At 37.0% G+C, this 14,597-nt stretch overlaps 1 protein-coding gene across 1 annotated transcript in view; it reads left to right on the top strand.

Moving 5' to 3' along the window:
* Positions 1-14,597, top strand: part of DOK6 (docking protein 6) — a 313,999-nt gene that overhangs the window by 234,366 nt on the left and 65,036 nt on the right. Inside the window, exon 7 of the mRNA XM_069467878.1 lies at positions 10,097-10,214. Coding sequence (XP_069323979.1) covers positions 10,097-10,214 — 118 coding nt within the window. The remainder of the gene's footprint in view (positions 1-10,096; positions 10,215-14,597) is intronic.

Here is a 14,597-nt window from a genome sequence, read left to right as displayed (position 1 = left end):
TGGCTGGCTTAAGGTCTCTGGCGTCTCTGTACCCACACAGTTTTCAAGTTTCATAAGCCCTTTTCCAAGAACAAATAAAAGTCAATGTTCTCAACTGGAAGCACATTTGTAGGCAGCATTTTCCTTATGAAGCAGCATATTTTTTTTTTTTTTTTTACAATGACATACACTCCATATGTCACATTAGCATGTTTTCTGGCCACTTGTACTTTTGCAGAACTTCTTATTTATAGTATGTTTGCTCACCCTCTTTTCTGTCATACCAGAGATCACGCTGGCATATGCAACAGGAGGCATTTCTTACTCTCCTCGTCATCTAGAGAAAGCTGTTACTCTCCTTACCTAGCTTACATTGTACACGTGTGCTCGCATGCACACACATGCCTGCTACAGCATTGCTCACTTGTCTCTCATCTGTCTCCCACCTCTCCCCACCTGCCCACATAGGCCAGTTATTCCTCATGTTCATATTTAGGGGGTTTGTACTTATATTTAGATCTAAGCCTAATCGCTTAATACATGTCTCTGTCTTCATTACCATTCCTTTGGTAGCCCAATTTGGGCAAATGTCTGTGTCTTGACCACATATACACATAGATACCTTTGGTCTATGCCACCTCTTCCATGCAGTAGTCACAACATTGCGGCAGTCTTTACCGAGCACTTTGGATGTGACAAACACTATGATTTTTCACTCTAAAAGCACATGTTACTTAATATTCATAACGCTTAACGTAGATAAGAAAAAACTGATTTTTTTAAAAGCTTATATGCCTTCCTGACTGGGTAGCTGCAGAGTCGATATTTGATAGCAGATTAGCTGAAAGCACCACTCATGTGCTCAGCTACCCCATGATTCTGCCACACAGACTGTGGTGTTCTGTTTTAAACACGAGAAAGAGGCACTCACATTCCTGCCCTGGTCCTGTGACATGTACCCAATTGGTGTAATTCTCATCTCATCCGCTCCAATAACTTATTTTACAGTGAGTCATGGTGAAGAGAGAACATCAGAGCCCTGAAGCCTCAGAGACATCACTCACTGGCTGTGTCACCATGAACAAATTATATTATCCCTCTGTGCCTCATTGTCCTTGTCTGTAAAGTTCAGATGGCATATTTGTTGACAATTTATGTGAATATTCAATGGGATAACATATGAAACCAATTTGCACGTTGCCAGGCACATAGAGAATGGCTCATAAATGTCAATTCATAATTGCTAGATTTCTTCCCTCTCAGTTGTATATAGATTTGTGTCTCAACTGCTAATCCAATTTTAAAATTTCTAGGCCATCACTCGAGAGATACAAAGCAAAAGGAAAATTACTTAGTTAACAGTTTTTCATACAAATGAATTTAATGTAAGTGAACACAAATGAGCATTAATATTCATCACAGGGGCAGGCAAAGCCTCAAAACAGCAAAGGAAGAAATCCAAAAAGCAGAAAGGTAACACAGATCATTCTTTTGGTAAAAACGTGAAGAGGTTTTCATAAAAATCCCAACAGTTGTCAGGCCCCACCTGCTGTTTGAAGCTCAGGTCCTCTCAAAGGACAAGGCTGGGTTGTCCCACATTGCAACATATTGAGGAAGAAGCTCATTTTTCCCAGGAGAGATGAGCATGGGAGTCTAAAGAGCAATGGACTCAGAGTCCAGAGAGCTATTTTCTACAAGAGTCTCTGTAATTGAGATTTTTACCTTGAGCAAATGCCTGAATTTTTCTGAATGTTGATATTCCATCTGTAAAAGAATTGCTAGATTCTCTAAGAAGGATTTAAGCCTTGAACTACATGGCCTGTCCTCATTCCATGGCAGCCTTACATGTAGTCAGACTTACATGGTGACTCAGCACAAGTGGAGGGAAGAAGGAACCTCCTTAAAGGTCTCACAGGTCATGCCCACAGCAGACGTGATGTCTTGTCTACCATGTGTTACTGGTCAAACAAACATCGGCCAGCCCAGATTTAAGGGCAGGAAATGTAGACTATTCCTGAATGCAAGCTTTTTAAAGAATTTGCAGCTATCTTCAATCTTTTCACAACAATAATGCAATATTTAATACTATTTATGATGCAAGTTTATTTGAAAGACATTACACAGAATGTCTCGATGGTCAAAAAAAGCACAGAAGTACAGAGGACAATCACGATTCTTGTCTCAACCTTCCACAGGATATAAGGCCTTAGGAACGTCAATTAATGTCTCAAAGTCTCAGCCTCCTCTCATTTTAAAAAGGGATCCCTTTCCTAGTTTCCAGGAATTTTATGAGGATTTTAAGTAGATAAAATCAATGATTTCTGAATCAAATGCCAGATAAAATGACTAAAATAATATAAAAATATAGAATACTTGAAATGGGCTGAAAATAAGGAAGAGGTATTATGTATGTGTTGGAACTACCCAGTGATTTCTACTAGACCAACTGCAGATAAAACAAAGATATTAATGGATGATGAACAATACTATTTCTTGAAAAAGCAGCCCAGACTTCCTAGGAGAAAGTAGAGGGGATTATTAACCTATTTATTTGGAAGAGTGGGAGCTAAAAGATGGAGATGAGGTTGAATCTTGGGCCTGGGGAGAACTTTTATAAGTGGAGTTTAACAACATATCTAAGTTATAAAACAATAAAACAGGAAGCTTTATGTGTCAAATAAAACACCATTTAATGTATACAATAGTACTTAAATAAAAAATGGGCAAGGGACATGAGTAGACATTTCCCAAAAGACATACCAATGGCCAACAGGTTCATGAAAAAATGTTCTACATTGCTGGTCATTAGGGAATGCTAATTAAAACCACAATGGGATATCTTCTCACACCATCAGAATAGCTATTATCAAAAAGATGAACAATAACAAGTACTGGTGAAGACATGGAGAAAAGGGAACCCTTGTACACTGCTGGTGGGAATGCAAATTAGTACAGCCATTATGGAAAACAGTATAGAGGTTCCTCAAAAAATTAAAAATAATACTATCATATTATCCAGAAATCCCACTGTGGGTATTTACCCAGGAGATTTGAAATTGGTAAGTTGAAGAGATGTCTACACTCCTATATTCATTGCAACATATTTCACAATAGTCAAGTTACGGAATCAACCTAAGTGCCCATCAGTGGATGAATGGACAAAGAAAATGTGGAATATGTGCACAGTGGAATACTATTCACCCTTAAAAAAGAAAAAAATCCTGTCATTTGCAACAGCATAGATGGAATTAGAGAACATGCTGAGTGAAATGAACCAGGCACAGAAAGACATATACCACGTGTTTTCACTTACAGATGGAATCTAAAACAAATTCTTAGGAGCAGAAAGTAGAAATGTGGTTACAGAGGCTGGGGGTGGGGGAGACAGAGATGAGGGTCAAAGGGCACAATATCTCAGACTGGAGAAATTTGTTTTGGGGCGTTCTATTGTGGTAAATATAGTTAATAATCGTGTATTGTACATTTCAAAATTGCTAAGAGTAAATTTCAAATGTTCTCACCACAAAAAATAAGTATTTGAGGAGATGGTTATGTTAATTAGCTTGATTTAATTTTCACATTATATTCATAAATCATACCCCATAAATATATACAACTATAAACTGTCAAGTTGTAATAAAATAAAAAATACAAAAATATACAAGAGGAAATGGGCAGAAATAGTGCTAATTAGTCATTTAAAATTAATGCTTTCATATCTTGATAAAGTACATTAAAAATTTAAACAAATTTATATAGAGAAGGAAATACAGAGTGAATAGTGTTTACATGCATGTGTATATGTCTGTGTAGAGAAAGAGAAACTCTACATCAATGCAAATATCTCTTTAAGTACTTATAAAACATGTACAGAAATTGGTTATATATTGGATAAAAATGAAAAATACACTTCAGGATTTGAAACTAATCAGTCCATGTTCTCTAATTACAATATATTATTAAGTAAAAATTAATAATAAAATGTGCACAGAAAAGCAATACCTTAACAAAATATATACAACCAATACTTTATATAAAAAAGGAAAAAAGCTACAGTTATATAATTTTAGGAAAGAATGATTTCTATTCTACTTATCAGAAACAAATGCTTTCATTAAACCAATAAGATTATATTGCAAATACTTAAGAAGGTTATAAAAGACCAACAAAACAATCTAAGAAAAATAGGAGGTGGAAATTAGTTAGAACAAGAGCAAAATATAATACATAAGAAAAACTGAAAAATATATATTATTTGCATAAATAAAAATACAAGTCTCTCTAAAAGATAAAAGTAAAAATATAGAAAAACTATTTGAAGTGAAACGCAATTACATAAATTCAACGTTTGAAAGAACTTATAAAAACAGGCAAAATTATTTCTAAGAGAATTTGATGCTTCTTTATAAAAATGTAAACAGCAAATAACCTTAGGAGAATTAATGACTCTTTGAGAAACAATGTTCATAATTCTACTTATACATATATAAGCCAAAATCCCTAGATGGAATACTGACCTAATTTTCTTTTTATTTTCTCAAAATTCTTTAGTATTGGGATTTGTTAGTTTTAGTATCAAAAGAGCAGAAATAACTTTAAAGCCTTTCAATGTGGATATATTGAATAAATTTGGGACATAGCAAGATAGCTCCTTGTATTAGTCAGGGTCCACTTAAGTAAATAAAGCCTATGCCAAACAGTTCAATAGAGGAAATTCAATAAGGTAATTTGGATTCAAGGTGTAGGAAGAGCAGAGACAACTCAGAGATTAACAAAGGTGGGAAAGATGCTACCACCCCTACCTCCCTTGCTTGCCACAGTTTCAAGGAAGCTGGGAGAAAACACAGAACTCCTGGGGCAGAGACAAGGGATTTTATTACTATGGCACCAGCGAGCATCATGAGTTTCATGTTCCCAGAAGTTTCCCTGTTCCCCAAGTCCCCTGGGGCCATGGAGTACAGCCCGGGTGGATGCTGCGTATTGCCACAGCTGAGGAACCTGAGTTTGGGGAAGATCGGATCTTATAACGTGGCTGCCAGCAGAGCTGCCCAGCCTTTGCCCGGGAAGAAGACATCATCTGCATTGTCCTGATCAAGAAACAAATCTTCCCTGGAGGAAGATACTATATCTTCTCAGCCTGTTTGCTACAGAAACATACTTGAAAAGATAGTAAGGAGCCAAAGTTCTCACAAGAATGCAAAACCAGAGTAACCCGGGAAGAAATGTTTCCTAAAAAACGACCCTTTCAACCAAATGTGTTCAAAAGAGTCTTCCAAAGTTTAGGGGAGGAGAGAGATGGAGGTTGGAATCTCTGTCTTATATCATCTGTAAATCTCAAATGTTTACAAATAAAAAATATTATTGCCTAAATGGGAAAGAGCAAGAGCAATCCCCTTGATTATATCTTTACAAGAGTCTTCTAAATCTGTGGTCTCCAACGCCTGGCCACGGATGAGTACCAGGAACCAGGCTACACAGCAGGTGAGTGGCAGGCAGGGTAGCAAAGCTTCGTCTGCATTTACGGGCCGCTCCCCATCGCTCACATCACCACATAAGCTCTGCTTCCTGTCAGATCAGCAGTGGCATTAGATTCTCATAGCAGCACAAACCCTACTGTAAATGGTGCATGTGAGGGATCTAGGTCACGCTCCTTATGAGAATCTGATGCCTGATGGTCTGTGGTGGAGCTGAGGCAGTGATGCCAGCACAGGGGAGCAGCCGCAAATACAGATTATCATTAGCAGAGAGGTTTCACTGCACAATAAATGTAATGCGCTTAAATCATCCTGAAACCATCGCCCACCCTGTCTGTGGAAAAATTGTCTTCCATGAAACCCATCCCTGGTGCCAAAAAGGATGGGGACCACTGCTCTAAATATAAGGTTCTTTTCTTTTGGTTTTCCTTTCTCATCAGTAGGAGGACAGCATAATCTTAATCTGTGTCATACTCAAATAAAAGTATTAACTTAATCTCCATATGGCACACTTTGGGCCTACATCATTCTCGGGGGCTGTGGCTTTTTGAGATGTGTCAGTTGCAGGCAGCTCTCAAGTAGAACTCAGATGTGTGAACTACTCTCCGGACTTGGTTAAGCTGTGACCATGACTCTTTCCAGATATTTAATAAGTGGTTTCTGATTCATTGCTCATAGCCCAGGGAACTGACTGCTGCTTCAAGAGAATGGGATCAAGAGAGGGCTAGAGCCCCAAATGGCAAAAAGTCATGGGAAGAGTATCAAGAACTGAATGAACTGCTTGTGTCTAGCTGATTTCTGCATCTATGCTGAAGCATCCTTTCCCAATCCTGACCCTACACAAAAGGAGAAGCAGAGGAGTGTCGCCTGCAGGAAAGAGTATGTAGTTCAATACTGAGGGAGCCCTGGCACAAGGGGTTGCAGAATTTTTAGCTCCTAGAGACATTTTTTACTAAGGCTACCAAAAAAATCCACACACAGCAGATCCTCACAAAGAAGGAACAAAAGAACCTTGAAGACATGTATCCATCATGTTTAATTTTTTAAAATGCAGTCATTGCTTAGAAATTATCTCACAATGTAATAGATATTTATTTGCAATATAAATATAAATTGCCTTTTTTATATATACACAATTTTATGGTCCTAAAAAATCCTCTAGGCCAAATTGATGCATTGTTCTTTCAATTAAGAAATTATTTGAGCTGTGTTGAATCTACTAAGAATTAAGAAAAAAATAATAAAAAAACAAATTACTATAGCATTTTAAGCTTTATTTTTTATCACAATGCTTTTAATTAAAGCATTATAATTTTATTTAATTAAGGATAATTTTTAGTTAAAAATAGTTAAGGATGTATGTTCTCTTGTTAAACCCTCTCAGTAAAGGAAATTGTATCAAGAGTTTAAAATTAGAATCAATAAAATTCTCTAATAAAAATGCTTGAAATATTGTCATACTGTCTTGGTCATTGTGCAGATCAAAAAGGCCAATTTATAATACGTTGCTTAAAGTTCATAACAATATTAAAAATTGCTAGATAAATCAGATTCTACAACGTCTCTTATCGTGCCCATGGCACAGAATACTTGCATCAGTTTGCTAGGGCTGCCATAACAAAATACCAAAGACTGGGAGGCTTAAACAACGGAAACTTATTTTCTAGTAGTTCCTGGACTTCTGGAAGTCCAAGATCAAGATACTGGCAGGACTGGTTTCCTCCGAGGCCTGTCTCCTTAGCTTGCAGACACTTTCTAGTGTCTTTAAAGGGCCTTTTCTTTGTACACATTCATCCCTGGTGTCTCCTCCTCTTCTTATAAGGACACCAGTCCTGTTTGATTAGGGTTCCAGCTTCATGTCCTTCTTTAACTTTAATTAACCTCTTTAAAGACCCTCTCTCCAAATACAGTCACACTGGGGGACGGCACTTCAACCTATGAGTTTGTGGGGGGAGCACAATTCAGTGCGCGGCAGTACTCGATGTACGAATGGTGAACGGAGGCTCCGGTGTCCAGGCGAACACTCAGACAGCAGAGATACAGTGAGGAAGATTCGTATCTTTGGCAAAGATCCTGAGAAAATCTATAATCAAGTTTTTAAAGAGAAATTTTCCATTTTCAGCAATTTAAATATGGAAGTAGAATAAAGAGGAACCAAAGGAACAAATGAAGAACTAGAATATTGTTAAAAGCATTCTAGAGCTTGACAACAATGGAGAGTGAGACCTAGAGAAGCATGAGGTGAAACACAGTACAGGCGATTCAGATGGGAATTGCGCGGAGGAAATTAGCGTCTCCGGTGGTTTCCAGCAAACAAAATATGTTTACTGTGTTTCCATGACGCTTAAGACTGATCCTTTGGGAAGAAAAATGTTTCCCAGAATAAAAAAAGTGAAAGGAAAAGCACTTTCATCAAATTTCGGAAAGATGAATTTATCACTGACAATCTATTGTATGCTAAGTAATAAACAAATTATAATATAGTAGAAAAAAGAATAGACAGTAGACAGAACTGTGATTCATATGAGATTGAATTTATGGATTAATTGATGTTATTAATGGGTATTGCTGACATGAATTGAAGATTTGTGTGTTTAATTAAGTTTATGTCTCATATAGGAAATTGGCTCTAAAGGCAAAAGCCCTTCCTTTTCCCCCAATAACACTTTCATACAACAATCCTTGCCTCTATTGCCTTACAGTAGTGGGTGACGGACTTCAGACTTTAATAAAGGGATTTGTTCTGTGAAATTTGGATTCAGTTGCAGGTTCCCCATCCCAACTGGAAATGCGCATTGTTAACAAGCACCCCGAAGATTCTGAAAGTGCAGCTCTGTGACAAGTCAGAAATTTGTCTTCTCCTTTGCACCCCCAACACCCACACACCCTCCCCACATGTGGATGTGGACAATATACCTACTTTGGCAACACGGAAGAAAACTTTGAAATATATCAATACCAAATTTTGAAAAATATAGGTTGGTTGCAATGTTACTATTTGGGGCTGAGTCATCTTCTTTATTAAAAAAAAAAAAAAAGCAAAAGAAAAGATACCTTCAACAATGCCAGATTTTTTAAATATACTGAGTGTGGCAACTTTTTTTGTTTGTTTGTTTGTTTTGAGACAGGATCTCACTCTGCCAACCCAGAATGGAGCGCAGTGGCAAGATCACAGCTCACTGCAACCTCCAACTCCTGGGTCCAAGTGATCCTCCCAGCTCAGCTTCCCGAGTAGCTAGGACTACAGGTGTGCACCACCACGCCCTATGTTTTTTTTTTTTTTTTTTTTTTTTTTTTTAGAAACAAAGTCTTGCTATGTTGCCCAGGCTGGTCTCAAACTCCTAACCTCAAATGATGAGTATGGCACTTTTGTGACAAGACATAGCACTTCTAGAGATGCTTCACTACTAAAAAGTAAAATCAGATAAATATATTCAAGCTCTTTGACTATACTTTCCATTAAAGTGTAAAAACCTCTTAGTTTTATGTGGATTTAAACGACCTGTTAAACCATATCCGGTACTTTCCTGAGAGCATCTTCTACGAGGGCTGGTGAGAGTCAAATCCAGTGCTGGATGCAGAAGTGTGGGACGTGTGGAGAAATTGGGGTTCTGGGGGCACAGTAGGAAAATGCACACCACAGGGAGCAGACAGGAACTCGAAGGCTAGATCTGACAGAGACAATCTTTCCAATTCCCAGTTTTGCTAAGAGTCAGGCATTAAATAAGGGAAAAATGTGAGATTTTATTAATTAGAGGATTGTCCGTTGTCTGTCAAAAAGTAAATGCTTTCTCACATTGTGTCAGAGAAATGTGCACTAAGACCAAATAAAACCACCTCTGTATGTTTCTTGAACCCTGTTGTCTAGCAATAAAAATAAGTTTATTTCTTGAAAATGCAATGCAAACTATTTTTGTTCTTTGAACTAATCATCTGCCTGAGCAAGTGATGTGATACCACGTGGGTCTCCTCAGCTAAACTTAAAATATATGTTTCAAATAAGAAAATGCACAATTTTATCAAAGAGCTTCTCAGAGAAAACACTTTTTCAGTATATACAAGTCCTATCACAGGAGCAAGCAAACAGATCTACTGGAGAATATAGATCATTGGGTAAGGGTGTCAGGAGATGTCAGGAAAAATTTTAAGAGACTGAAATGGGTAAAAAAGATTAATGAGTATCCTGTGTTTGGCACCTTTCTGGGATATCTGTTTCTGACCGGGCCTGCACTTTCATTTTTTGAGTTATTTTACAATTCTGTAAATTGTTGAAAGCTGAGTAATGCACATAATTCTCGTCCATAGAAATGCAAATAAATTTGTCTGAAGGAATGCAATTGATTAGTGCCTGGGTATTTGCCAGTATTCCTGGTTGGCTTTAAGCCATTTGCATTCTCCTTGGAATCAGTTGTACCATCTTAATGTTCTCTTCTTAATTAATGACTTGGATTAAATTGTTTACAATTTCCTATTTTTGAGTAATGATTTTGCTTTTTAAAAAGTTGTCCTTAAACAGAGGATTATGCAGGTGTCTAATGACAGATTCTATCATGTCATTCACATTCAACCCTCGACATTTAAAAGAGCAGATTTTGGTTTAATATTTTAAATAAAGCCTAAAATACATTTTCTTTTTCTTTTAGCTTCAGACAAGCTTGACTGAACCAATGACATTATCCAAATCAATATCTCTTCCTCGTAGTGCATACTGGCATCACATCACTCGTCAGAACAGCGTTGGAGAAATCTACAGTTTGCAAGGCAAGTGATTTTAAAACAGTAAAGTGGCGCCTCCCTTAGCTTCCTTGGGTGGGCTGAGTCATGCAAATTGCCTTGTATTTGCATTCCTTGTTTTTCTCCAATTCCATTTATCAGCTGTCACTGGCCACCATGGGAGCTCTGAGATTTACAGTGGCTTTTAAAAAGCTATCATTTTGTACACTCTTGGTAAAAATTATTTCAAAAATTACTGTGAGGGCTAAGGACCCAATTTGGCACAAGAACTTGACTAACACATCATACAGAGCACATTATCAGAAGCTAAATGCTAATGCTGAGGTCTGTTTCATGCTGTGTTTTACAAAGGATTTCTTTCTTAGCATCTTTTTTCCTTGAAAGGATTAAATATCAGTGCAGGAGGCTGACTTCAGGCTCTGTAATGAAATGCTACATAAACCTACTCACGCAAGTTTTAAGGTTTAGCCAAAGCCTTGACATAGAAACCATTTGGAAAGGGTGCAGGCTAGAAGGGGCCAGGTGTAAATACTTTGCTTTTATATTTTTTTCTAATGATGAATGGTCAATTAACTAGCATGGGCATGGCTTGCCAGATGAATCAAATTAGTAGATAGCAGGTGTTTGATGAACAACAGCAGACACCCTAGTTTCCTCAGTTGCCTTCCTTTTCCTTCCCTTTTGTTTTAAAATGAATAATCTTATCCTTCAAATAAAATATTCGGCTATAAGCAATTGACTAGCAGCTGGCCAATACTGGAGGAAGCAAGAAACTAAGAAAAATAAGGCTGAAACACACACAGCTGAAAACATTTACTCATCCAACATTTGTTGAGCACCACGGGCTTGAATGTAATAAGCATCCAACAAATAGCTGGTGAAGGAATGACCAAGTATGACCCTCAGCATAGTTAGGCATTCAAAATATGTTTTCCTTTCATATTTAGCTTTTGCTCATGTTAGCAACGGGACATTTGACAAAAAGAAATATTTCTGTTGCAAGAAAACTGAAATAATGTAGGTATTTTTATTGCAGCATTTACTCGCCAGGGTTTCAAACCTAGACTAATGCAATTTGATCCGTGGAAAATAATGGTTAAAGATCTGTTCTGCAAGGCAAAGCAGCCGAATGATTTTCATCGCTTACTGAAAGCAATTGCATTTTGTATTTTAAATGAATTCTCTTATAGCCAGCATGACTACCTGTATTTAAGAGTTAGTTATTATCTTTCTGTATTATTTACATGAGAAAATACATACTAGAATAAGGATGAGAGGGTTGAGAAAAGCAAGGGTGACTGGTTTGGCCATTTCAAGAACCAGAAAGAGGAGACGTATTTCCCACACTTTTACTTCCCTCCACAAATGCCAGCAGCCACACGTGAACATTGCCCCTTCCTGTGATGAGGAATAATTGGAAAATAGGCTTGTAATATAAGGTTACTTTTATTTAAAAGTATAAATATATATGTAAATACTGATATCTGCTTAAAAAACTAAGTAAAAACCATCAAATATCTAAGCAAAAAAAAAGTGAATATGTTAATTTAATAATATGGGAATAGGTTGGAAAAAAATGTAATGATAATTTTGGTTTTTGGCAAGGGTTTGGCCTATAATTCCAGAAAATAAAAGACTGTTGTTGGCCGGGCGCTGTAATCCTAGCACTCTGGGAGGCCGAGGCGGGAGGATCGCTCAAGGACAGGAGTTTGAGACCAGCCTGAGCAAGAGCGAGACCCCGTCTCTACTAAAAATAGAAAGAAATGATCTGGACAGTTAAAAATATATAGAAAAAATTAGCCGGGCATGGTGGCGCATGCCTGTAATCCCAGCTACTCAGGAGGTTGAGGCAGAAGGATTGCTTGAGCCCAGGAGTTAGAGGTTGCTGTGAGCTAGGCTGACACCACGGCACTCTAGCCTGGGCAACAGAGCGAGACTCTGTCTCAAAAAAAAAAAAAAAAAGACTGTTGTTTCATGAAATAGTTTCAAGGAAACATTTCTCTGAAGGGAGAGCTAAGATTTAGACTGAAGCATAATTTCAGAAATAATTTTATATGCATCCAACAAAAAACATTAGAATACATTGAAATATCTTAAAACATTGCCAAAGACTCATTGAAGGACAATGTTGATTTATATAATAAAATAGATCCAGTAACTGATTGGAATAGTGATTTATCTCACTAATATTAATTTCCAGCAAAGTGAAGGGCTTGAAATGCCTTATCAATTACCACAAATAATTTACTTATATGGTCTCAATATTTTATTCTTCCCTGTTTGGTTGGTAGTGGTTGTTCTTTTTGTGTAACAGAAAAAAATATATAGGCATTGACAAAGGTAATTACTTTACATCAAATATATATGGAATGTGTTCAATGTAACTTAACTACACTGTGGGTTTACTTTTTGTACTGTATACTTCTTAGAGCAATATATTTTAGCAGTTTATAGACCCCTTGATTTATTATTATATGCATAGATATAGACATAAATATTTAGATAACTAGATAGATAGCAGATAGGTAGACAATATACAGGTAGATAAATAGATATAGATATAAACTTATTAGGGATGTTTTGACAATGGTGATTTGTTTTATTCTCCTTTTGTGGCAGTCAAAATAAGCAGAGGACAAGGAGACTCAGTAGTTCTTTACTGAGGCTGTGCCCTGGTGGCATCAGGGCAGACTACGACTACTGAAAGAAGAAATAAAAATAGAAACACAGAACCTCAGCACCCTTCCATGCACATCCACATTTTTTTGGTTCACAAAACTACATTTAAAAGTGTGGCTATCTGTAGTCTTACCTCTTCAATCATGCTCCCTGAAGTGGCATCGCCTCTTCTTTACAAAGAGGAGAATGTAGTCAGCCAACCACAGAGTCATGGTAAAAATCTGATGATGTGAGAATACAGGTAGCCTTGAGGAGTAAAATATATCTTTAGAATTTTCTCATATTTTTATGTGAAGCTTAGATCACTATGAATTAAATTCAGCATGCATTCATTCAGAAGATAAAGGGAGTAACGTTTTTATGTATTTACAGTTTAATAGATCAATATTCATTAATAAGCAGCACATGTACTCAAATTGAAAAAAAAATCATGGTGTGAAAACAAACCCATTCTAGGTATATTAAGTCTCCCTGTAACTTCAGTTGCTTGTCACCCTCACAGCTTTGACTTAGCTCAGTTTGGCTGTATTCATGTATGGCATCCTTTGCTCAAGACTGACATATCAATATTGTGATCCTGCGTCTACTGTAATGTTTGGAGAATTAAGTGCAATAGAATCTGCCTAATCTTCCCATGCTACTCCCAGAGGGGTACTGTGAAACAGTAAGTTACTGTGGTTTCCCTATTGTACTCTAGTAGTCTGGAATCAAGAGTGAGAAAAGGAATAATTAGCTTCTAACAAGTACAAGTTGCTCTAAGTACTAGGCAGCTACTGTTTAAAATCTCTACCCCTAAGTGGCTTGAAATAGGTTGAATTATGTCACCTCTTCTTGGAGAAGTGGTGCATAAAGACTTTCCTTTTTCTCTCTTTTTGTCAGGTAAGAATGATTGTTTTGTATTATAAGGCAATGTTCTTGTACTCACCATCAAATTGGTTTCACTGATCATCACCTAAGAGCACATTTAGGAATAACATTAATCGGGTGTTGGGCAGATGTGGGGGGGGAGGGGATGGGTGTATACATACATAATGAGTGCGATGCGCATCATCTAGGGGACAGACACACTTGAAGCTCTGATTTGGCGGGGCGGGGCAAGGGCAATATACATAACCTAAACTTTTGTACCCCCATAATCCCATAATATGCCGAAAAAAAAAAAAAAGAGCATGATGAATCCCCATGTTCCCATCACTCTGATTTAATAACCATTGGCCCAAGGCCAATTCTGTTTCATATCTACCCTTCTCCTGTACTAGCGCAAACCCCAAGTATCATACGATTTCATTCACCAACATTTCATATGAATGCCTGCAAAGAAAAGACCCTGCTATTTATCTAACCACAGTATCATTACATTTAAATATTTAGATTTAACATTTAGCTGTTAAAATAAGATCTAAAAAATGTGGAAACCATCTTTCAATATCATCAAATATTAAAATCTTGACAGCTAAAAAAAAGGCAATGTTCTGTTTATATTTCTCTAACTTTCTCTGCATTTATGAAAAATGTTTATGTTATGCTCATAATAGAGATGTTATCTCTAGACTTAGGGAAACTTAAACAGCTAAAGGCAAGAAAATATTCTTCCAATCCATGAGCACAGAATATCTACTTTTTTGTGTGTCCTCTTCCCTTTCTTTCATCAGAGTTTTATAGTTTTCCTTGTATAGATCTTTCACTGTGATTAGATTGATTCCAAGGTATTATATATTTTTGTACCTATTA

The sequence above is a fragment of the Eulemur rufifrons genome, chromosome 5, assembly GCF_041146395.1.
Source record: "Eulemur rufifrons isolate Redbay chromosome 5, OSU_ERuf_1, whole genome shotgun sequence".
NCBI classification, from domain to species: domain Eukaryota; kingdom Metazoa; phylum Chordata; class Mammalia; order Primates; family Lemuridae; genus Eulemur; species Eulemur rufifrons.
The sequence above is the reverse complement of the archived record's forward strand: the minus strand, read 5'-3'. Positions and strand labels throughout refer to the sequence as shown.